At 37.3% G+C, this 23,240-nt stretch overlaps 1 protein-coding gene across 1 annotated transcript; it reads left to right on the top strand.

The window, feature by feature from the left end:
• The first annotated feature begins 262 nt into the window (after positions 1–262).
• LOC138347970 (uncharacterized) lies at positions 263–21,225 on the top strand. The gene is made up of 4 exons (XM_069296579.1): positions 263–579; positions 9,378–9,582; positions 19,789–19,879; positions 20,678–21,225. The coding sequence occupies exons 1-4, from the start codon at positions 263–265 to the stop codon at positions 21,223–21,225; spliced, it is 1,161 nt and encodes a 386-aa protein (XP_069152680.1).
• The last annotated feature ends 2,015 nt before the right edge of the window (positions 21,226–23,240 follow it).

Raw genomic sequence — 23,240 nt, 5'->3', positions numbered from 1 at the left:
GGAAGGCGACTACACTTCCAATCCGGTTCGTACCATCTCCTTTCTTCGTGCTAAGAAAATGGTTAGTAAGGGTTGTTTAGCGTTCTTTGCACATCTCAGGGATGATACTGCCCAAGTACCTCCAATTGAGTCGGTTTCGATAGTTCGCGAGTTTTTAGATGTGTTTCCTGCAGACCATCCTGGTATGCCACCGGATAGAGATATTGACTTCTGCAGTGAGCTTGAATCGGGTACTCGCCCCATTTCTATACCCCCTTATAGAATGGCTCCCGCAGAGTTAAGAGAGTTAAAGGCCCAACTTCAAGAGTTGTTGAGCAAAGGCTTCATTAGACCAAGTGCATCTCCGTGGGGTGCTCCGCTGTTATTTGTGAAGAAGAAGGATGGGAGTTTTCGGATATGCATAGACTACCGGCAATTGAACAAGGTAACTATTAGGAACAAATATCCCATTCCTCGCATTGATGACTTGTTCGATCAGTTACAAGGCGCTTGTGTCTTTTCTAAGAATGACTTGAGATCCAGTTATCATCAATTGAAAATACAGGCAACGGATGTGCCAAAGACTGCGTTACGGACCAGGTATGGGCATTACGAATTTGTAGTGATGTCTTTTGGTCTTACGAATGCCCCTGCTGCTTTCATGAGCTTGATGAATGGGATTTTTAAGCCATATCTGGATCTCTTTGTGATCGTATTTATTGATGATATACTGGTATACTCAAAGATCAAGAAGGAACATGAGGAGCACTTGAGAATTGTATTGGAAATGTTGAGGGAGAAAAAGCTTTATGTCAAATTCTCCAAGTGTGAGTTTTGGCTAGATGCAGTGTCCTTCTTGGGGCATGTGGTTTCTAAGGATGGGGTGATGGTGGATCCTTCTAAGATTGAGACGGTGAAGAATTAGGTAAGACCTATTAATGTGTCAGAAATAAGGAGCTTTGTTGGTTTAGCTAGCTATTACCGTCGATTCGTCAAGGGATTCTCTTCCATTGCTTCCCAATTGACGAACTTGACTAAGCAGAATGTTCCATTTGTATGGTCGGATGAATGTGAAGAAAGCTTTCAGAAACTCAAGACTTTGTTGACTACTGCACCTATCCTTACCTTGCCAGTAGAGGGTAAGAACTTCATTGTTTATTGTGATGCATCCTATTCGGGTTTGGGTGCAGTGCTAATGCAAGAGAAGAATGTAATTGCTTATGCTTCAAGGCAATTAAAGGTGCATGAACGCAATTACCTGACCCATGATTTGGAACTGGCTGCGGTAGTGTTTGCATTAAAGCAATGGAGACATTATTTATATGGGGTTAAGTGTGAAGTCTACACGGATCATCGTAGCCTACAGTACGTCTTTACTCAGAAAGATTTGAACTTGAGGCAGAGGAGATGGATGGAACTACTGAAGGACTATGACATCACTATCTTGTATCATCCGGGAAAGGCTAATGTTGTGGCAGACGCCTTAAGTAGAAAGGCAGGGAGCATGGGAAGTCTAGCTCACATGCAAGTTTCTATACGTCCATTGACTAGAGAGGTTCAGACTCTGGCTAACGACTTGATGAGGCTAGAAGTAAATGATAAGGGAGGATTGTTGGCTTGTGTGGAGGCAAGACCTTCTTTTCTTGACAAGATTAAGGGAAAACAATTTGAGGATGAGAAACTAAGCAGAATACAAGATAAAGTATTGCGAGGAGAGGCTAAGGAAGCACAAATCAATGAGGAAGGTGTTTTGAGAATCAAGGGAAGGGTATGTGTACCCAGCGTCGATGATTTGATCAATACTATTCTGACAGAGGCTCATAGTTCAAGGTATTCTATACATCCTGGTGCAACCAAGATGTATCGTGACCTAAAGCAACACTTTTAGTGGAGTAGAATGAAGCGTGATATTGTTGATTTTATTTCCAAATGTCCAAACTGTCAGCAAGTAAAGTATGAACACCAGAGGCCCGGAGGAACACTTCAGAGAATGCCCATTCCTGAATGGAAGTGGGAAAGGATTGCAATGGATTTCGTAGTTGGTCTTCCAAAGACAATAGGTAAGTATGACTCTATTTGGGTGGTTGTTGATAGGTTAATAAAGTCTGCTCATTTCATTCCGGTCAAGGTGACTTACAATGCAGAGAAGTTAGCCAAAATCTATATCTCAGAAATTGTTCGGTTGCATGGGGTTCCACTCTCCATTATATCAGATAGGGGTACGCAGTTTACTTCTATGTTTTGGAAAACATTGCATGCGGAATTGAGTACTAGGTTGGACCTTAGTACTGCGTTCCATCCTCAGAACGATGGTCAGTCTGAGCGAATGATTCAAGTGTTGGAGGATATGTTTCGTGCATGTGTGATAGAATTTGGTGGTCATTGGGATAGCTTCTTACCCTTAGCAGAGTTCTCCTACAACAATAGCTATCACTCAAACATTGATATGGCCCTATTTGAGGCACTATATGGGAGAAGATGTAGGTCTCCCATTGGGTGGTTTGATGCATTTGAGGTTAGACCTTGGGGTACTGACCTTCTGAGAGAATCGTTAGATAAAGTGAAATCTATTCCAGAAAAGCTGTTAGCGGCACAAAGTAGGCAAAAGGAATATGCAGATCGAAAGGTTAGAGACTTGGAGTTCATGGAGGGTGAACAAGTCTTGCTGAAGGTCTTACCCATGAAAGGGGTGATGCGTTATGGTAAAAGGGGTAAATTAAGCCCAAGGTATATTGGTCCCTTTGAAGTACTTAAGCGAGTAGGGGAGGTGGCTTATGAGTTAGCCTTGCCTCCAGAACTGTCCGGAGTGCATCCGGTATTTCATGTGCCTATGTTGAAAAGATACCATGGGATGGAAACTACATCATTCGTTGGGATTCAGTTCTGCTTGATGAAAATTTGTCTTATGAGGAGGAGCCTGTTGCCATTTTAGATAGAGAAGTTCGCAAGATGAGGTCAAGGGAGATTGCATCCATCAAAGTTCAATAGAAGAATCGACCCGTTGAAGAAGCCAATTGGGAGAAAGAGGCTGATATGCAAGAAAGATACCCACACCTGTTTACAGATTCAGGTACTTTTTTTCGCCCTTGTTTTTCTTCTTATGATCGTTCGAGGAAGAACGATGGGTAAATTGGTATCTATTGTAATGACCTGTTTAGTCGTTTTGAGCAACAGATATTATTTCTGGAAAACTGGCTGAGACGACGGACCGTCATGGGTACGACGGACCGTCGAAGGGGTCTCATTTCAAAACACTTATAAATTCTGAAAAATGGGTATTGAAATCGACTCTCTGAACTTCGTAACGGAATGGCAGGACGGACCGTCACAGGCGTGACAGACCGTCACAGACTCCTTAAGGTAATAGAGTCTCTGAACTCTGTGATGGAGTAGCAGGACGGACCGTCGCAGGCACGATGGGCTGTCACAGGCTGCGTAATCCCAGCCTGAGTCGGATTTCTTTATTTTTTTAAGGGACATTTTTGACTATTCCTGCTGTAATTATAAAGTTAGTGGGTTAATGTTAATAAGTCTAATTACTTGGGGGTTAAAAGAGGTAACCTTGAGTAAATTAGTGGGTTATTATTGCCATCTTTTATTCTTAATTATATGCTAATTAGGGTAAAATAATGAGGGTTTGAATAAAGAAAATAGAAAGAACAAAGAGAGAGAGAGGATCGAACGAGAAGAGGAAAACACAAAGCCTTGGGGAATTTGCTTGCTTGGTCACTAATCTTCGGTGGAGGTAGGTTATGGTTTATGCTATTCGTAGTAAACTCTTAATAGCGAATGATATGTATTGGGTAGTGTTGTAAGCCCTTCTATATGCTTAATTGTATGCTTGCATGAATGTGATTATATAATTGTGATAAAATAAGCATGATGAAGCTATTGAATCCTAAATCTTGAAAAGCCATAATCTACTTGTTAATGATGATGCCTTGGTATAAAAGAAGGCTTGATGAACGAAAGTAGTGAGATTAGCGGATCGGGTGCCACATTCCGGTATCAGGATAGTATATGAGGATCGGAGTGTCACGTTCCAACACCAGGATAGTATATGGATTGGGTGCCACATTCCGGTACCAGGATAGTATATGAGGATCAGAGTGTCACGTTCCGACACCAAATAGTATATGGATCGGGTGCCACATTTTGGTACCAGGATAGTATATGAGGATCGGAGTGTCATGTTCCGACACACGGATAGTATATGGATCGGGTGCCACGTTCCGGTACAAGGATAGTATATGAGGATCGGAGTGTCACGCTCCGACACCAGGATAGAATATGGATCGGGTGTCATGTTCCGGCACCAGGATTAGTAAAGAGAATGAATCTTGAGATATGTTAATATACTTAATTTAATGAACCTAATTCCCAAATGAGTATGATGGGGAGGCGTGATTCCTCATTGATGTGCTTGGTGTTGTGACCAAGGGTTATGGTAGTTGTAAATGCCGAATGTTGAGTATTGTAGTTGATTTTATGATATTATCTGATATATATACTGTTTTCTATTTTGAGTTGGCCGATGATATCTACTCAGTACCTGTGTTTTGTACTGACCCCTACTTGTAGGTTTCTTTCTTAGTTATATGTGGAGTGCAGCAAACATACCGTCATCTTCAACTCAACCGCAACTCTAGCTAGTCTTCATTACTCCGAATTTCAGGGTGAGCTAATGCTTCTAGCTTGGACTGGATCTTCCTCTTCATGTCTTGATGCCTTGAAGTTCCGGCATGGACTAGCTTTTTATGTATTTTAGCTTCTTAGGTACTCTTAGATTTGTAATTTGAGGATAGATGTTCTTGTGATGATGACTTCCAGATTTTGGGGATATTAATTGATAAATTTTAGAAGTTGTTAATTGATTTCGTTAATGAGTTTTAAGTCTTCCGCATTATTTTCTTTTGTTATTGGTAAATGATTGGGGTTAGATTGGTTGGTTCACTCACATAGGAGGATAAATGTGGGTGCCACTCACGGTCCGTTTTGGGTCGTGACACATAAAAGTAAGTTTTTGACTTATTAGAGTCTTTGACAGTCATAAAAGTGACTTATGTTAAGTAAAAAATGACTTATTTTAAACCAAAAGCTAGAAGTTAGGTGGGGTGGTTTTTTTTCAACATAAAAACTATTTTATGTGTATATTACGTTTTTGTTCTTAATTCTTTTATTATTATTATTATTATTATTATTTTTAGCATTATTATTATTATTATTATTATATATTATTATTATTATTATTATTACTATTACTATTACTATTACTATTACTATTACTATCATTATTACTATCACTATTACTATTACTATTATTACTACTATTAATATTACTATTATTATTATTACTATTATTATTACTATTACTATTATTATTACTATTACTATTACTATTAATATTACTATTATTATTATTACTATTATTATTACCATTATTATTATTACTACTACTATTATTATTATTAATTATTATTATAGTTATTATTACTATTATTATTATTATTTATTATTATTATTATTATTATTATTATTATTATCACCACCACCATCATCATTATCATCATTATTATTATAGTTATTATTATAAATAAATTGTGATGATAGAGAAATATGTGAATGATAGGAAATATTATTACTTATGGATGTAAATATAAATTAATTTTGTTTTATTTTTTTAAAATATAAAAACCTTAAAGTAATCAACTTTTTATCATGTTAACAACATTGTATTTCAGACATTTTGATTAAAAAGGTGTTTACCAGCACTTATTTGTCAAACACATCAACAATTTTTTTCAATTACAGTACTTTTATCCAAACACATAACTACTTATTTTAAAAATAAGTTTCAGCACTTTCAAAAATACTTTTTAAAGTTACTTGTTTTTAAGTCAATCCAAACAGGCTCTGAGTCGTATTCATTCTAATAGATATATTATTTGTATTTGTATTTATTCTAATTTTTATGTTTTATTTTGTATAATGATATAAATGTATTCAACATCATAATAAAAAAAGGTATTCAAATATTAAAATGTATTCAACATCAAACAAAATAAACATATATATGAATTTCTAGAATCTGATAAATTAAAAGAGAATCATAAAAAATTGAAAATTATAAATATATGATGAATATTTAAAAAAAATCACATGAAAATTGGAAAATTCGTGTAGAAATCCGTATTATGTATAATTTGTGCTTTAAACATCAAATCAAAAAAAATTATATTGGATGATGGAAATTACTTTGCCAATCGAGAAATCTGCTAATAAATAGTTTTAGTTTAACAATAAAGAATTTCTTAGTGAACCAAAATTTAGCACCTTGAAGGAATCTAAATTTGAAAGGTGAGATATGGTGAAGAAACATGAAATGTGGGAAAGAAAGGTGAATGATAATGAAAAGGTAAATTGTACTAATTTAATTTTTTGTAGTTTAAAATGGTTATTAGTGTGTATTTTATTATAATATATGATTTTCCACAAATAAAATTATTAAAATACTAAAATATGAATACATATAGTTTTATAAAAATAGTCATTCTGTCATTTTAAATAAATATTTTAACTTATTGTTATTTTGACTAAATATGTTACTAATTATGACTTAATTGCTAATTTATCCTTTTAGAATATTTTAAAATTCCATTTTTTTCTTTTTCTGTCGTTTTCTGGATACACTATTCATGATCCTTCCTAGCCAACGATTTTTGTATCTATTTGCATGCCTAAAATCACTCTCACATATTGTTTGTTACATCCATCACTCCATTTTTAAATTTCACATCTATTATATCTCCAGTTCATCAATTTGAAGTTCCTAGAAAGGTAGAACTATTTCTTTATCAATTTTTTTCTTTTAAGTTCTTCAATTGTCATTTTCTAAAATAATTTTGTTAAGATTTTGCACCTACAATTATGACATCGTCGCTTGGGCTAATATCGTTAGGTATATTATTATTGGAGTTTCTATCATGAACATCGCTCGAAAATTTGTGTGAAAAAAATGACTAAAAATGAAGTTTGTTACTAGTAGGGTTGATTTTGTAGAAAAAATGGTGGTTTTGAACTCAGATTTCTGCTGCATATGATTTTGCTTCCTCTTTTAGTATTAAATTTATTATAAAAATTAATTTCACTGTAACGACCTGTTTAGTCGTTTGAGCAGCAGATTTTATTTCTGGAAAAACTGGCTAGGACGACGGAACCCACGACGGACCGTCATGGGCACGACGGACCGTCGAGGGTGTCTCATTTCAAAACACTTAGAAATTCTGAAAAATGGATACTGAAATCGACTCTCTGAACTTCATAACGGAATGGCAGGACGGACCGTCACAGACGTGACGGACCGTCACAGACTCTTCAGAGAATTGAGTCTCTGAACTCTGTGACGGAGCAGCAGGACGAACCGTCGCAAGCACGCGGCCCGTTACAGGCTGCGTAATCCCAGGCGGAGTCAGATTTCTTTAATGTTTTAAGGGACGTTTTTGACTATTCCGGCTTATAATTATAAAGTTAGTGGTTTAATATTAATAACTCAATTACTTGGGGGCTAAAAGAGGTAACCTTGAGTAAATTAGTGGGTTATTATTGCCATATTTTATTCTTAACTATATGCTAATTAGGATAAAAGAAAGAGGGTTTGAATAAGAAAAAGAAAAGAACAGAAAGAGAGAGAGAGAGGGGATCTAACGAGAAAGAGGAGAAACGAGAAGAAGAACAAAGCTTTGGGAACTTGCTTGCTTTATTTCTAATCTTCGGTGGAGGTAGGTTATGGTTTTATACTATTCGTAGTTAACTCTTAATAGCGAATGATATGTGTTGGGTGTATTGTAAGTCTTCTATATGCTTAATTGTATGCTTGCATGAATGCGATTATATAATTGTGATGAAATAAGCATGATGAAGCTATTGAATCCTAAATCTTGAAAACCTCTTGATATTGATGATGCCTTGGTATAAAAGAAGGCTTGATGAACTAAAGTAATGAGATTGATGATGCCTTGGTATAAAAGAAAGCTTGAGGAGTTAATGGAATGAAATTAGGAGATCTGGTGTCACGAACCGACACGTAGAATTAGGGGATCGGGTGTCACGAACCGACACGTAGAATTAGGGGATCGGGTGTCATGAACTGACACGTAGAATTAGGGGATCGGGTGTCCCGAACCGACATGTAAAATTAGGGGATCGGGTGTCATGAACTGACACGTAGAATTAGGGGATCGGGTGTCACGAACCGACACGTATAACTAGGGGATCGAAGTGTCACGTTCTGACACATAGTAGTAAGGGAGCGGAGTGTCACGTACCGACACAAGAATAAAGGTGATGAATCTGAAAGATGTTAATATACTCAATCTAATGAACCTAATTCCCAAATGAGTATGATGAGGAGGCGTGAATCCTCGTTGATGAGCTTGGTGTTATGACCAAGGGTTATGGTAATTGTAAATGCCGCATGTTGAGTATTGTAGTTGATTTTATGATGTTATCTGATATATACTGTTTTCTATTTTGAGTTGGCCGATGATACCTATTCAGTACCCGTGTTTTGTACTGACCCCTACTTGTATGTTTCCTTTTTGATTATTTGTGGAGTGCAGCAAACGTGCCGTCGTCTTCAACTCAACCGCAACTCTAGCCAGTCTTAATTACTCCGGATTTCAGGGTGAGCTAATGCTTCTAGCTTGGACTAGATCTTCCTCTTCATGTCTTGATGCCTTGAAGTCCCGGCGTGGACTAGCTTTTTATGTATTTTAGCTTCTAGATACTCTTAGCTTTAGTAATTTGAAGTAGATGTTCTTGTGATGATGACTTCCAGATTTTAGGGATAATAATAAATGTTTGAGTTTTAGAAGTTATTTGATTTATTTTGTTAATGAGTTTTTAAGTCTTCCGCAATGTTTTAGTTCATTATGTTTGGAATGTTAAGGTTTAGATTGGTTGGTTCGCTTACATAGGAGGGTAAGTGTGGGTGCCAGTCGCGGCCCGATTTGGGTCGTGACAAACTTGGTATCAGAGCATTTAAGTCGTTGGTCTCATCACACAAGAACGAGTCTAGTAGAGTCTTAAGGAACGGTAGGGGGACGCCTTTACTTTTCTTTGAGAGGCTATAAGACTTTAGGAAAATTCCATTCTTTCTTTCCTTCGTGCTATTACTTGGATCCAATTGGTATCTAGGTGATACAAATTGGTATCTGACCATCTTCACTCAATTTCGTGGATGGTTAGAACTAGAGCAACGACTGCGCCAACACCAACATCGGCAAGACAAGAAGCGTCTCAGCCAGCCACTGGGGCTGTAGCTCGAGGAAGAGTAGCAGCAAGAGGTCGTGGGAGGACGTCCTCTAAAGAGGACGAGCACCTAGCCCATCTGATACTAGGGCAGTGACTCCTCCACCGACTGAAGAAGTAGTAAGAGAGGGTGAGGAAGGGGAAGCTGAACAAGTACAGAACGAGGGATTGTCTCCCCAACCTACCTCAGAGATGATCAATCAGGTTCTTGCTTATCTTAGTGGGTTATCTGATCAAGGTCAAACACCTCCAGTGTTTTCTACACCAGTACCTCAGGCTCCGGAAGTACAACAGGTAACTACTGTGGCTCCCCGCATGGATGCCTCATTAGAAATAGGCACGTTTCCTCGTCTGACTACAGGGCCTATAATGACAAATGATCAGCATGAACTTTTCAGTAAGTTCTTGAAATTGAAACCTCCAGTCTTCAAGGGTGCTGAATCTGAGGATGCCTACGATTTTCTAGTTGACTGTCATGAGCTACTACACAAGATGGGTATAGTAGAACGGTTTGGTGTTGAGTTTGTGACTTATCAGTTTCAAGGAAACGCCAAAATGTGGTGGCGGTCACATGTTGAGTGTCAACCAATAGAGGCACCACCTATGATTTAGGCATCATTCTCTAGCTTGTTTATGGAGAAGTATATCCCCCGGACTTTGACGAAAAGGAAAAGAGATGAGTTTTTGAGTCTAGAGCAAGGTAGGATGTCGGTTACTGTATATGAGGCTAAGTTGCGTGCATTATCTCGGTATGCCACCCAACTTTGTTTTAGTCCAAAAGAGCGGATTCGCCGTTTTGTGAAGGGGTTGAGATCAAAGTTGCGAATTTCAGCCTTACAGGTAGCGGCTACAGCGAAATCTTTTCAAGAAGTGGTAGACTTCGTGATAGAGGTAGAGGGAGTGAAGCCAGATGACTTCACCATGGCATCGACATCAAAAAGGTCGAAAGGGAGGTCAGTTTAATGGTTCTTACTCTAGAGGACAGGGTTCAGGAGGTTACTCAGTCCGACCAATTCAGTCTTCACTACAGACTGTAGTTGGGGGTCCACCTCAGACAAGTAAACATTTCTCTGAGAGGCCTATGCTTGAATCCAGAGAATGTTATGGATGTGGGGAGACTGGACACATCAAGAGGTAATGTCCAAAACAGAATTACAGACCTCACATAGTTAGAGGTAGAGGTGGTCATGGAAGAGGCCGTCATTCTGGAGGACGTGGTGGTCGAGGTAATAGTGGTCACTAAAACGGCCGGGGTGATGGGCAAACTGTAGCCACTACAGCACAACATGGTAGGGGCAACGGACAAACAGGTGATAGGGCCCATTGTTACGCTTTCCCTGGGCGGTCAGAAGCGGAGACATCAGATGTTGTCATCACAGGTAATCTTTTGGTTTGTGATTGCATGTCTTTTGTATTATTTGACCCTGGATCCACATTTTCATATGTATCTTCCTCATTTGCTAATGGTCTTAAATTAAATTGTGAATTGCTTGACATGCCTATCGTGTTTCTACTCCGATGGGTGAATCTGTGTTAGTTGAGAAGGTGTATAGGTCTTGTCCTGTGACTTTTATGGAGAGCAATACTTATGTAGACTTGGTTATCTTAGAAATGGTCGACTTTGATGTAATTCTGGGTATGACTTGGCTTTCCCCAAATTTTGCAATCTTGGATTGTAATGCTAAAACTGTGATGTTAGCCAAGCCTAGGACAGATCCGTTAGTGTGGGAGGGTGACTACACTTCCAATCCGGTTCATATCATCTCCTTTCTTCATGCTAAGAGAATGGTTAGTAAAGGGTGTTTATCTTTTTTGGCACACCTCAGGGATGACACTACCCAAGTACCTTCAATTAAGTCGGTCTCGATAGTTCGTGAGTTTTTAGATGTGTTTCTCGCAGACCTTCTGGGTATGCCACCGGATAGAGATATTGACTTCTGCATTGATCTTGAATCTGGTACTCGCCCCATTTTTATACCCCCTTATAGAATGGCTCCCGCGGAGTTAAGAGAGTTAAAGGCCCAACTTCAAGAGTTGCTAAGCAAAGGCTTTATTAGACCAAGTACATCTCCATGGGGTGCTCCGGTATTATTTGTGAAGAAAAAGGATGGGAGTTTTAGGATGTGCATAGACTACAGGCAGTTGAACAAGGTAACTATTAAGAACAAGCATCCCGTTCCTCGCATTGATGACTTGTTCGATCAGTTACAAGGTGCTTGTGTCTTCTCTAAGATTGACTTGAGATCCGTTTATCACCAATTGAAGATACGGGCAACGGATGTGCCAAAGACTGCTTTTCGGACCAGGTATGGGCATTACGAATTTGTAGTGATGTCTTTTGGTCTTACGAATGCCCCTGCTGCTTTCATGAGCTTGATGAATGGGATTTTTAAGCCATATCTGGATCTATTTGTGATCGTATTTATTGATGATATATTGGTATACTCAAAGAGCAAGAAGAAACATGAAGAGCATTTGAGAATGGTATTGGAAATGTTGAGGGAGAAAAAGCTTTATGCCAAATTCTCCAAGTGTGAGTTTTGGCTAGATGCAGTGTCCTTCTTGGGGCATGTGGTTTCGAAGGATGGGGTGATGGTAGATCCTTCTAAGATTGAGACGGTGAAGAATTGGGTCAGACCTACTAATGTGTCAGAAATAAGAAGCTTTGTTGGTTTAGCTAGTTATTACCGTCGATTTCTCAAGGGATTCTCTTCCATTGCTTCCCAATTGACGAACTTGACTAAACAGAATGTTCCATTTGTATGGTAAGACGAGTGTGAAGAAAGCTTTCAGAAGCTCAAGACTTTGTTGACTACCGCACCAATCCTTACCTTGCCAGTGGAAGGTAAGAATTTCATTGTCTATTGTGATGCATCCTATTCGGGGTTGGGTGCAGTGCTAATGCAAGAGAAGAACGTAATTGCTTATGCTTCAAGGCAATTAAAGGTGCACGAACGTAATTATCTGACCCATGATTTGGAATTGGCTGCGGTAGTGTTTGCCTTAAAGCAATGGAGACACTATCTATACGGAGTTAAGTATGAAGTATACACGGATCATCGTAGCCTACAGTATGTCTTTACTCAAAAAGATTTGAATTTGAGATAGAGGAGATGGATGGAATTACTGAAGGACTACGATATCACGATCTTGTATCATCCGGGAAAGGCTAATGTTGTGGTAGACGCCTTAACTAGAAAGGTAGGGAGCATGGGAAGTCTAGCTCACTTGCAAGTTTCTAGACGTCCATTGGCTACAAGGTTCAGACTCTGGCTAACGACTTTATGAGGTTAGAAGTAAATGAGAAGGGAGGATTTTTGGCCAGTGTGGAGGCGAGATCCTCTTTTCTTGACGAAATCAAGGGAAAACAGTTTGATGATGAGAAACTAAGCCGAATTCGGGATATGGTGTTGCGAGGAGAGGATAAAGAAGCAATAATGGATGAGGAAGGTGTTTTGAGAATCAAGGGAAGGGTATGTGTACCCCGCGTTGATGATTTGATCAACATTATTTTGACAGAGGCTCATAGTTCAAGGTATTCTATACATCCTGGTGCAACCAAGATGCATCGTGACCTAAAGCAACACTTTTGGTGGAGTAGAATGAAGCGTGATATTGTTAATTTTATTGCCAAATGTCCAAACTGTCAGCAAGTAAAGTATGAACATCAGAGGCTCGGAGGAACACTTCAGAGAATGCCCATTCCTGAATGGAAGTGGGAAAGGATTGCAATGGATTTCGTGGTTGGTCTTCCAAAGACAATGGGTAAGTATGAATCTATTTGGGTGATTGTTGATAGGTTAACTAAGTCTGCTCATTTCATTCCGGTCAAGGTGACTTACAATGCAGAGAAGTTAGCCAAAATCTATATCTCAGAAATTGTTCGGTTGCATGGGGTTCCACTCTCCATCATATCAGATAGAGGTACTCAGTTTACTTCTAAGTTTTGGAAAACATTGCATGCGGAATTGGGTACTAGGTTGGACCTTAGTACTGCGATCCATCCTCAGACCGATGGTCAGTCTGAACGAACGATTCAAGTGTTGGAGGATATGCTTCATGCATGTGTGATAGAATTTGGTGGTCATTGGGATAGCTTCTTACCCTTAGCAGAGTTCTCCTACAACAATAGCTATCACTCCAGCATTGATATGGCCCCATTTAAGGCACTATATGGGAGAAGATGTAGGTCTCCCATTGGTTGGTTTGATGCATTTGAAGTTAGACCTTAGGGTACTGACCTTCTGAGGGAATCGTTAGATAAAGTGAAATCTATTCAAGAAAAGCTTCTAGCGGCGCAAAGTAGGCAAAAGGAATATGCGGATCGCATGGTTAGAGACTTGGAGTTTATGGAGGGTGATGCGTTTTGGTAAAAGGGGAAAATTAAGCCCAAGGTATATTGGTCCCTTTGAAATACTTATGTGAGTAGGGGAGGTGGCTTATGAGTTAGCCTTGTCTCCAGGGCTGTCCGGAGTGCATCCGGTATTTCATGTGTCTATGTTGAAAAGATACCATGGGGATGGAAACTACATAATTCGTTGGGATTCAGTTTTGCATGATGAGAATTTGACTTATGAGGAGAAGCCTGTTGCCATTCTAGATAGAGAAATTCGCAAGTTGAGATCAAGGGAGATTGCATCCATCAAAGTTCAATGGAAGAATCGACCAGTCGAAGAAGCCATTTGGGAGAAAGAGGCTGATATGCGAGAAAGATATCCACACTTGTTTACAGATTTAGGTACTCCTTTTCGCCCCTGTTTTCCTTCTTGTGATCGTTCGGGGACGAACGATGGGTAAATTGTATCTATCGAAACGACCTATTTAGTCGTTTTGAGCAGCAGATTTTATTTTTGGAAAACCTGGCTGGGACGACGGAACCCACGACGGACCGTCATGGGCACGACGGACCGTCATGGGCACGACGGACCGTCAAGGGTGTCTCGTTTCAAAACACTTAGAAATTCTGAAAAATGGGTACTGAAATCGACTCTCTAAACTTCGTAGCGGAATGGCAGGACGGACCGTCACAGACGTGACGGACCATCACAGACTCTTCAGAGAATTGAGTCTCTGAACTCTGTGACGGAGCAGCAGGACAGACCGTCGCAGGCACGACGGCCCGTCACAGGCACGACGGCCCGTCACAGGCTGCGTAATCCCAGGCGGAGTCAGATTTCTTTAATGTTTTAAGGGACGTTTTTGACTATTCCGGCTTATAATTATAAAGTTAGTGGTTTAATATTAATAACTCAATTACTTGGGGGCTAAAAGAGGTAACCTTGAGTAAATTAGTGGGTTATTATTGCCATCGTTTATTCTTAATTATATGCTAATTAGGGTAAAAGAAAGAGGGTTTGAATAAGAAAAAGAAAGAACAAAAAAAGAGAGAGAGAGAGAGGGGATCAAACGAGAAAGAGGAGAAACGAGAAGAAGAACAAAGCTTTGGGAACTTGCTTGCTTGATTTCTAATCTTCGGTGGAGGTAGGTTATGGTTTTATACTATTCGTAGTTAACTCTTAATAGCGAATGATATGTGTTGGGTGTATTGTAAGTCTTCTATATGCTTAATTGTATGCTTGCATGAATGTGATTATATAATTGTGATGAAATAAGCCTTATGAAGCTATTGAATCCTAAATCTTGAAAACCCCTTGATATTGATGATGCCTTGGTATAAAAGAAGGCTTGATGAACTAAAGTAATGAGATTGATGATGCCTTGGTATAAAAGAAGGCTTGAGGAATTAATGGAATGAAATTAGGGGATTGGGTGTCACGAACCGACACGTAGAATTAGGGGATCGGGTGTCACGAACCGACACGTAGAATTAGGGGATCGGGTGTCATGAACCGACACGTAGAATTAGGGGATCGGGTGTCACGAACCGACACGTAGAATTAGGGGATCGGGTGTCACGAACCAACACGTAGAATTAGGGGATCGGGTGTCACGAACTGACACGTAGAACTAGGAAATCGGAGTGTCACGTTCCGACACATAGTAGTAAGGGAGCGGAGTGTCACGTACCGACACAAGAATAAAGGTGATGAATCTGAAAGATGTTAATATACTCAATCTAATGAACCTAATTTCCAAATGAGTATGATGAGGAGGCGTGAGTCCTCGTTGATGAGCTTGGTGTTATGACCAAGGGTTATGGTATTTGTAAATGCCGCATGTTGAGTATTGTAGTTGATTTTATGATGTTATCTGATATATACTGTTTTCTATTGTGAGTTAGCCGATGATACCTACTGAGTACCCGTGTTTTGTACTAACCCCTACTTGTATGTTTCCTTTTTGATTATTTGTGGAGTGCAGCAAACATGCCGTCGTCTTCAACTCAACCGCAAGTCTAGCCAGTCTTCATTACTCCGGATTTCAGGGTGAGCTAATGCTTCTAGCTTGGACTGGATCTTCCTCTTCATGTCTTCTGTAACGACCTGTTTAGTCGTTTTGAGCAACAAACTTCAATTCTGGAAAAACAGGCTGAGGCGACGGACCAAACGACGATCCGTCATGGGCACGACGGACCGTCGCAGGGTCTCATTTCAAAACACTTAGAAAATCTGAAATTGGGTACTGAAAATCGACTCTCTGAACTTCGTGACGGAATGGCAGGACGGACCGTCACAGGCGTGACGGATCGTCATAGATTGTTCAGTGGAAATTGACTCTCTGACTCTTGCGACGACCTGTAGGACGGACAGTCGCAGGCACGACGGCCCGTCACAGGTTGCGCAAATCCCAGGCAGAATCGGATTTCCTTACACGTTTTAAGGGACGTTTTTGGACTATTCTTTCCTTAATTATAGATTTCGTGGGGTTATATTAATAACTAAAATTCTTGAGGGGTTAAAAGAGGTAACCCTAAGTTAATTAGTGGGGTATTATTGCCATCTTTTATTCTTAATTATATACTAATTAGGATAAAAGAAAGAGGGTTTGAATAAAGAAAATAGAAAGAACAGGAGAGAGAGAGAGAATCAAACGAGAAGGGAGAAACAAAGCTTTGGGAAAATTCTTGCTTGATTCAATTCTTCGGTGGAGGTAGGTTATGGTTTCATGCTTTCAGAAGTAAACTCTTAATAGTGAATGATATGTATTGGTAGTATTGTAAACCCTACTATATGCTTAATGGTATGTTTGCATGAATATGATTATGTGATTGTGATAAGATAAGCATGATGAAAATATTGAATCCCAAATCTTGAAAAGAAACTTTAATATACATTATTAATGATGAGGCCTTGGTATAGAAGAAGGTTTGATGAATTGAAGTAATGGGATTGATGATGCCTTGGAATAGAGAAGGCTTGATGATTTACAGAATGATATTAGTGGATCGGACTGTCACGTTCCGACACATAGTATTAGTGGATTGGAGTGTCACGTTCCGACACATAGTATTAGTGGATCGGAGTGTCACGTTCCGACACATAGAATTAGGGGATCGGAGTGTCAAGTACCGACACATGTAGGGGATCGGAGTGTCACGTTCCGACACATGTAGGGGATCGGAGTGTCACGTTCTGACACATTTAGGGGATCGGAGTGTCACGTACCGACACATGTAGGGGATCGGAGTGTCACGTTTCGACACATGTAGGGGATCGGAGTGTCACGTTCCGACACATAGAATTAGGGGATCGGAGTGTCACGTTCTGACACATAGAATTAGGGGATCGGAGTGTCACGTACCGACACATAGTAGTAGGGGATCGGAGTGTCACGTACCGACACAAGAGGAGGAAAGATAACGAATCTTGAAAGATGATAATATACTCAACTTAATATACTTAATTCCCAGATGAGTATGGTGTTGAGGCTTGAGCCCTCATGGACGAACTTGATGGTACTTATTGATGATTATAATACTTGTTGTTGCTACAAGTTGAGTTTTATAGTTGATTTACAATAATATTGATATATACTGTTCCCTATTTTGAGTTGGCCGATGATATCTACTCAGTACCCGTGTTTTGTACTGACCCCTACTTTTATGTTTTTCTTCTTGTTATTTGTGGAGTGCAGCAAACGTGCCGTCATCTTCGACTCAACAGTAACTCAAGCCAGTCTTCGTCACACCGGATCTTCAGGGTGAGCTAACGCTTCTAGCTTGGACTGGATCTTCTCCTTCATGTCTTGATGCCTTGAACTTCCGGCATAGAGTAGCTTCTTATGTATTTTTAGCTTCTTAGAAACTCTTAGAATTAGTAGTTTAAAATAGATGTTCTTGTGATGATGACTTCCAGGTTTTGGGAATAATAGATGTTGAATATTGATAGTTATTGAATTGGTTTTTATTAATGAGTTTAAGTCTTCCGCATTACTTTCTGTTGTTATTACATTGAAATGTTAAGGTTTAGATTGGTTGGTTCGCTCACATAGGAGGGTAAGTGTGGGTGCCAGTCGCGATCCGATTTGGGTCGTGACATCTTGATGCCTTGAAGTTCCGGCATGGACTAGCTTTTTATGTATTTTAGCTTCTAGATACTCTTAGCTTTAGTAATTTGAAGTAGATGTTCTTGTGATGATGACTTCCAGATTTTGGGGATAATAATAAATGTTTGAGTTTTAGAAGTTATTTAATTTATTTTGTTAATGAGTTTTTAAGTCTTCCGCAATGTTTTAGTTCATTATGTTTGGAATGTTAAGGTTTAGATTGGTTGGTTCGCTCACATAGGAGGGTAAGTGTGGGTGCCAGTCGTGGCCCGATTTGGATCGTGACATTCACCTACGTATTTGATTATGATGATGAAAATGTTTATGGAAATAAATCTAATAAACAAATCAATATGTTAGTCATGAAGAATTTGAAAGTGGAGAAGTCAAAAAAAGAGAGGCATACTCGAGTTCTAAATCTACTATTGAAAAAACACTCAAAGAAAGAAGAAAAAAGTTGGATTTATCATTACATGATCAATACTGTCAAAAATACAGCTTTTCAATATATCTTGTTTGTTTTGATTTTTAACTTAGTGCTTGTTAGTTTTATTATTGCTCCAATACATCACTGCTACAATGCATAATGTATCAAGTTTTATAGAATAGTCATTATTATTTGTGAACACATCCATTTGAATGTTTTACTTTTTAAAAAATACATTAAATTAACTTTTAGAATCTTTCTATATAAACTTTGTTATTTTGAATTCAAATTTCAATATATTTTATTTCATAATCTCACTGTATATGTTTTTCTTTATTTTTTGTTGTAATTATAATGCTTGTGGTATACAATACAAAATAGGATACCTTTAAAATTATCTGATATTGATAAACTTTATAAATTTAAGTATCACATAATTTTATCATTCAACAAGTTATTTATTAAGTTATTGATACAGTTTCTATCTAACCACTACAATGTATATTTCGACATGTATCACTTACATGAATTAATGTATCGAATATATTATTTTGTCTTTCCTTTTATATATGTGTGATATTTTAACATAAAAATTACAGTCATTCACAATCATGATATATCAGATACATTATTATCAAAATCAAAAAAATATACCTTTTATAAACACTATACCAGATTTATAAAATTTAATAGTTTAACAATGTGATATTTTCATTATCAAGTAGAAATGTACACAAAGTTGAACAAATTTTTATTTATTAATAGCAACACTTCAATATATTGAACGTTCAATTTTTTTTACTAAAAAGAAATGTAAAACTTCTCTTTGGTAAGAAATAATCCTTCAATTTGAACTTTAAACTTTCGTACACTTTTGACAACAAAAAAATGACCAAAATTACTTTACATGGTAAAATGAATAAATGATACAGAAAATCAACATTTTATAAATTAATGATAAATATCAACATTTCTAATTATTTTTCTTCATTTTAAATTCTGGATACATTAATCGTAAGAAATAAATAAAATGTACAAAAAATTAGAGTTGTGTAAAAAATTAAGAATTTAATCAATATACATTATAATTTTTAATTAACAATAATGTATCTACTATTACACAAAACTCATAACATGTGAATATAGAAAATTAAAAATAAAATAAAATAAAAATAAAAAAAGATACCCTCATTCGCGAACATTTTGAAGTGTTTACCAAAAATTACATGTATAATGTATCATATATAAAACACATTTTTTCGCATTTCGATAAAATGATAAATATTAATGTATCATGATGCTTTATATCAAGAACATAGCAACTCACAATTCTAAAAACTCATTATTATATATGTCAAACTAGTAATGTATCAAGTTGTAACCATTAATGTATTATGACTTATATATCTATATAAAAAATTGCAAACTATACTCATTAGAGCACAAAAAAATAAATACTAATAAATTGACATGTATTTGATACTTTATATTATCAACACTAATTCATAGATCCAAAAACACAATACATCAAACTAGTCTATGCCTCCAAACAGTTGAAGATTCATGAGAAGAATTATTCAACTCATGACTTAGAATTGACTGTAGTGGTATTTGCTCTATGGCATCAGTACTTGTATGGTGTTCATGTTGATATATCCCCTGATCACAAGAGCCTCCAAAATGCTTTCACTCCAAAAGAATTCAACCCAGACCGAGAAGGTGATTGGAAATACGCAAGAATTATGACATGAGTATTCTTTACCACCTAGGTAAGGCTAATGTGGTTGTTGATGCCTTAAGCAGGTTGTCCGTGGGAAGTACTTCCCATGTCGAAGAAGAGAAGAATGACTTAGCTAAGGATGTGCACAAACTCACATGTTTGGGAGCAGACTTATGCATTCCACAGAAGGAGGTATAGTGGTGAGTAATGGGGCTGAATCATCATTAGTGTTAGAGATGAAAGAGAAGCAAGACTAAGATCTCATTTTGCTTAGTTTGAAGGCAAGTGTCCATCAGCAAAGATTATTGACTTTTGAACAAGGGGGAGATGGTGTGCTGAAGTACCAAGATAGATTATGTATACCTGAGGTGGATGGACTCCAAGAGAGGATCTTGGAGGAGGCTCATAGCTCCAGATATTCCATTCATCCGAGTTCCACCAAGATGTACCGTGATTTGAGAGAGATATATTGGTGGGAAGGTATGAAGAAGGATATCACTGAGTTTGTTGCCAAGTGTTCAAATTATTAGCAAGTGAAAGTGGAGCACTAAAGGCCTGGAGGTTTAGCTCAGAATATAGAACTTCCAAAATGGAAGTGGGAGATGATTAATATGGACTTCATCACAGGTTTGCCAAGATCTTGAAGGCAACATGATTCTATTTGGGTGATTGTTGACAGAATGACAAAGTTAGCCCATTTCATGCCGGTAAAAACTACCTATTCGACTGAGGATTATGCTATGTTGTTCCTTCAAGAAGTGGTAAGACTTCATGGAATTTCGGTCTCCATATTTAAGATAGAGGTGCACAATTTACTGCACGATTTTGGAAATATTTCTCGAAAGGTTTGGGTTCAAAGGTGAATTTGAGTATTGATTTTCATCCTCACACAGATGGACAAGCAGAGCGTACTATCCAGACCTTAGAATATATGTTGAGAGCTTCTGTGATCGACTTCAAAGGTGATTGGGATGATCATATACCTCTCATTGAGTTCGCTTATAACAACAGTTACCAATTAAGCATCCAAATGGCTCCATATGAAGCTCTTTATGGGAGAAGATGCAAACCTCTTATTGAATGGTTTGAAGTTGGCGAAGCAGGGTTGATAGGACCAAACCTAGTTCACCAATATATGGAGAAAGTGAAAGTGATCCAAGAAATATTGAAGACGACACAAAGTCGCCAAAAGTCTTATACAGATGTTAGGAAAAGGTTAGTAGAGTTTGAGGTGGACGATTGGGTGTATCTTAAGGTTTCACCCATGAAAGGCGTTATGAGGTTTGGTAAGAAGGGAAACTTAATCCCCAGTATACTGGACCTTATAGAATCGCCAAGAGAGTGAGCAATGTGGCTTATAAGTTAGAGCTACCTCAAGAGTTAGCGGCGTTTCATTAGGTATTCCACATTTCTATAGTAAAGAAGTGTCTGGGTGATCCTTAATTCACTCACTACTACAAACTTGGTTATCAAGTGACAAATTATTTTATCACTTAAAACTCATTTTTGTCACAAAACATATTTCAGTGATGAAAAAAAACGTCGCTTGTTCGTCCCTATCATGGGTAGCTAAAGGTATACAATGAAAATTTGGTGTTTTATCTCCAAATAAAGTTGCATTAACTACGAAATTTGTTTGTCTCTAAATGCATAGTATTTATGATAAAATCATTCGTATAAAAAAATAAAAACTTTGTTGTTGATTGCATATTTTCGTAACAAAAAAATTATCAATACCAACAAAATGAAGTTGTCACTAATTTTTTACTTTAATTAGTGACGACATCATTTGTCTCTAATGTTAAATATATTTCGTAGTCAAATAAAAGTAGTTAGGTCACTAAAAACTATCATTATGTATGAAAATTTGTTGTCTCCAAATGTTATAATTAATGACAATTTTGCGCTTACAAAAATGACCTATAATTTTGTTGTTAAAACAAATCATTTCATATCCAAAAATATTAGTTTTACTGACACCACAAACATGTTAGTAAAAATTATCGTAATTAGTGAAAAATACAATTGTGATAGAATGCAAATTTAATACGTAATTAAAAATAAATTATATTACTGGTCAGAAAGTAATGAGAAGACAAGTGGTTTGTCACAAATGTAGACAATTTAAAACAAAATAATGTCCTATAACAAATATATGCTTATCTTGAAAGATACAATGTAATCTAATTGTTACGTCTTTCTCCTATCTCGTGAGCTTCACTTGTTTTGAGCAAAAAAAAACTGAGTTGTTTATTTGTTTATTCCCAACTTTAGATTTGTTGATGAAATTTCATTAATACACCTCCCCCTTTACAAACGGAATCTATCATTTTGACTACTTCATTTCGCAACACTTCTCTTTAAGCTTTTCATGAACTTCAATCTTGATTCCAGTTAGATCTGCATCTTTAAAAACAAATATCAATTCAGCATACTATCTTAAATGAAAAAAATGGCAACAGTATTTATTAGTAATTCCTACTTCAAAATAAAAACTAAAATGTAAAATTCTGGACTGAAAATAACAAGTGAAAATTATGGAGTCTTAGGACTTGTTTGGTTGAGAATAAATTGAAAAAATATCTCTAATTCTACCATCTCACGGAATAATTAAAAAATAAAGAATCATAAGACAAGAGAAGATATGAATATAAAAGAAGAAAAAGCTGCAAAATTTTCAATAAAGGAAGGGGGGGGGGGGGGGGAGAGAGAGGAAGATGCATGTAATGTCTAGTGCTCCAAAGACTCACATCTAGTATGTATTTTGAATTCCAAAATAATATTGCAGTGTGACCTTTGGAATTAAAATTCAAATTTTTATCCTTTGGAAAATCAGATTTATATGCAACAATATCTCCTATAAGAATTTCATGAGGAAGAATAATATAGTACTTTGTGAAAGGATTATAAACATGTTAAAAAATACAGTCAAGGTTATGGAGCATACCTACAACTAAAATTAAAATACAGTCAAGGTTATGGAGCATACCTATAGTAACAAAGAAAAAATCCAAACAATAAGTGACGTGACTATTTTGAATCAATGGACAAAAATAACAATACAAAAAACAAACCCAGGGCATTGCCATTAAGGTACAAAAAGTTGTAAGAAATATATCATTTTTTTAGTTTACTAACATAACAAGGGTAATCTCTTAAGTAAATTACTTAAGTTTTGGAGAGGATAGACTATACACTTACCTCAACCTCATAGAGATGAGAGACAATTCTGATAGGTCGTCAAATTAGATTAAAGTCTACCAAACACATCCAACAACTAAAAAGAAGATGAAAAAAAAGTAAGGTGTATTCCTATTTGCTTAAGAATGGTTGTTACCTAAGCATATAGTGACAGAAATG

The sequence above is a fragment of the Solanum lycopersicum genome, chromosome 4 (genome assembly GCF_036512215.1).
Source record: "Solanum lycopersicum chromosome 4, SLM_r2.1".
Taxonomy (NCBI): Eukaryota; Viridiplantae; Streptophyta; class Magnoliopsida; order Solanales; family Solanaceae; genus Solanum; species Solanum lycopersicum.
This window is presented reverse-complemented; position numbering and strand designations above follow the sequence as displayed.

Excerpts from the sequence above, each read along its gene's own strand:
- LOC138347970 (XM_069296579.1), top strand. The coding sequence starts at position 263 with ATGGCTCCCGCAGAGTTAAGAGAGTTAAAGGCCCAACTTCAAGAGTTG. Across the intron at positions 9,583-19,788 it reads AGGCTCCGGAAGTACAACAG|TACTTGTATGGTGTTCATGT; the intron begins GTAACTACTGTG and ends CTATGGCATCAG. Across the intron at positions 19,880-20,677 it reads ATTCAACCCAGACCGAGAAG|ATAGAGGTGCACAATTTACT; the intron begins GTGATTGGAAAT and ends TCCATATTTAAG.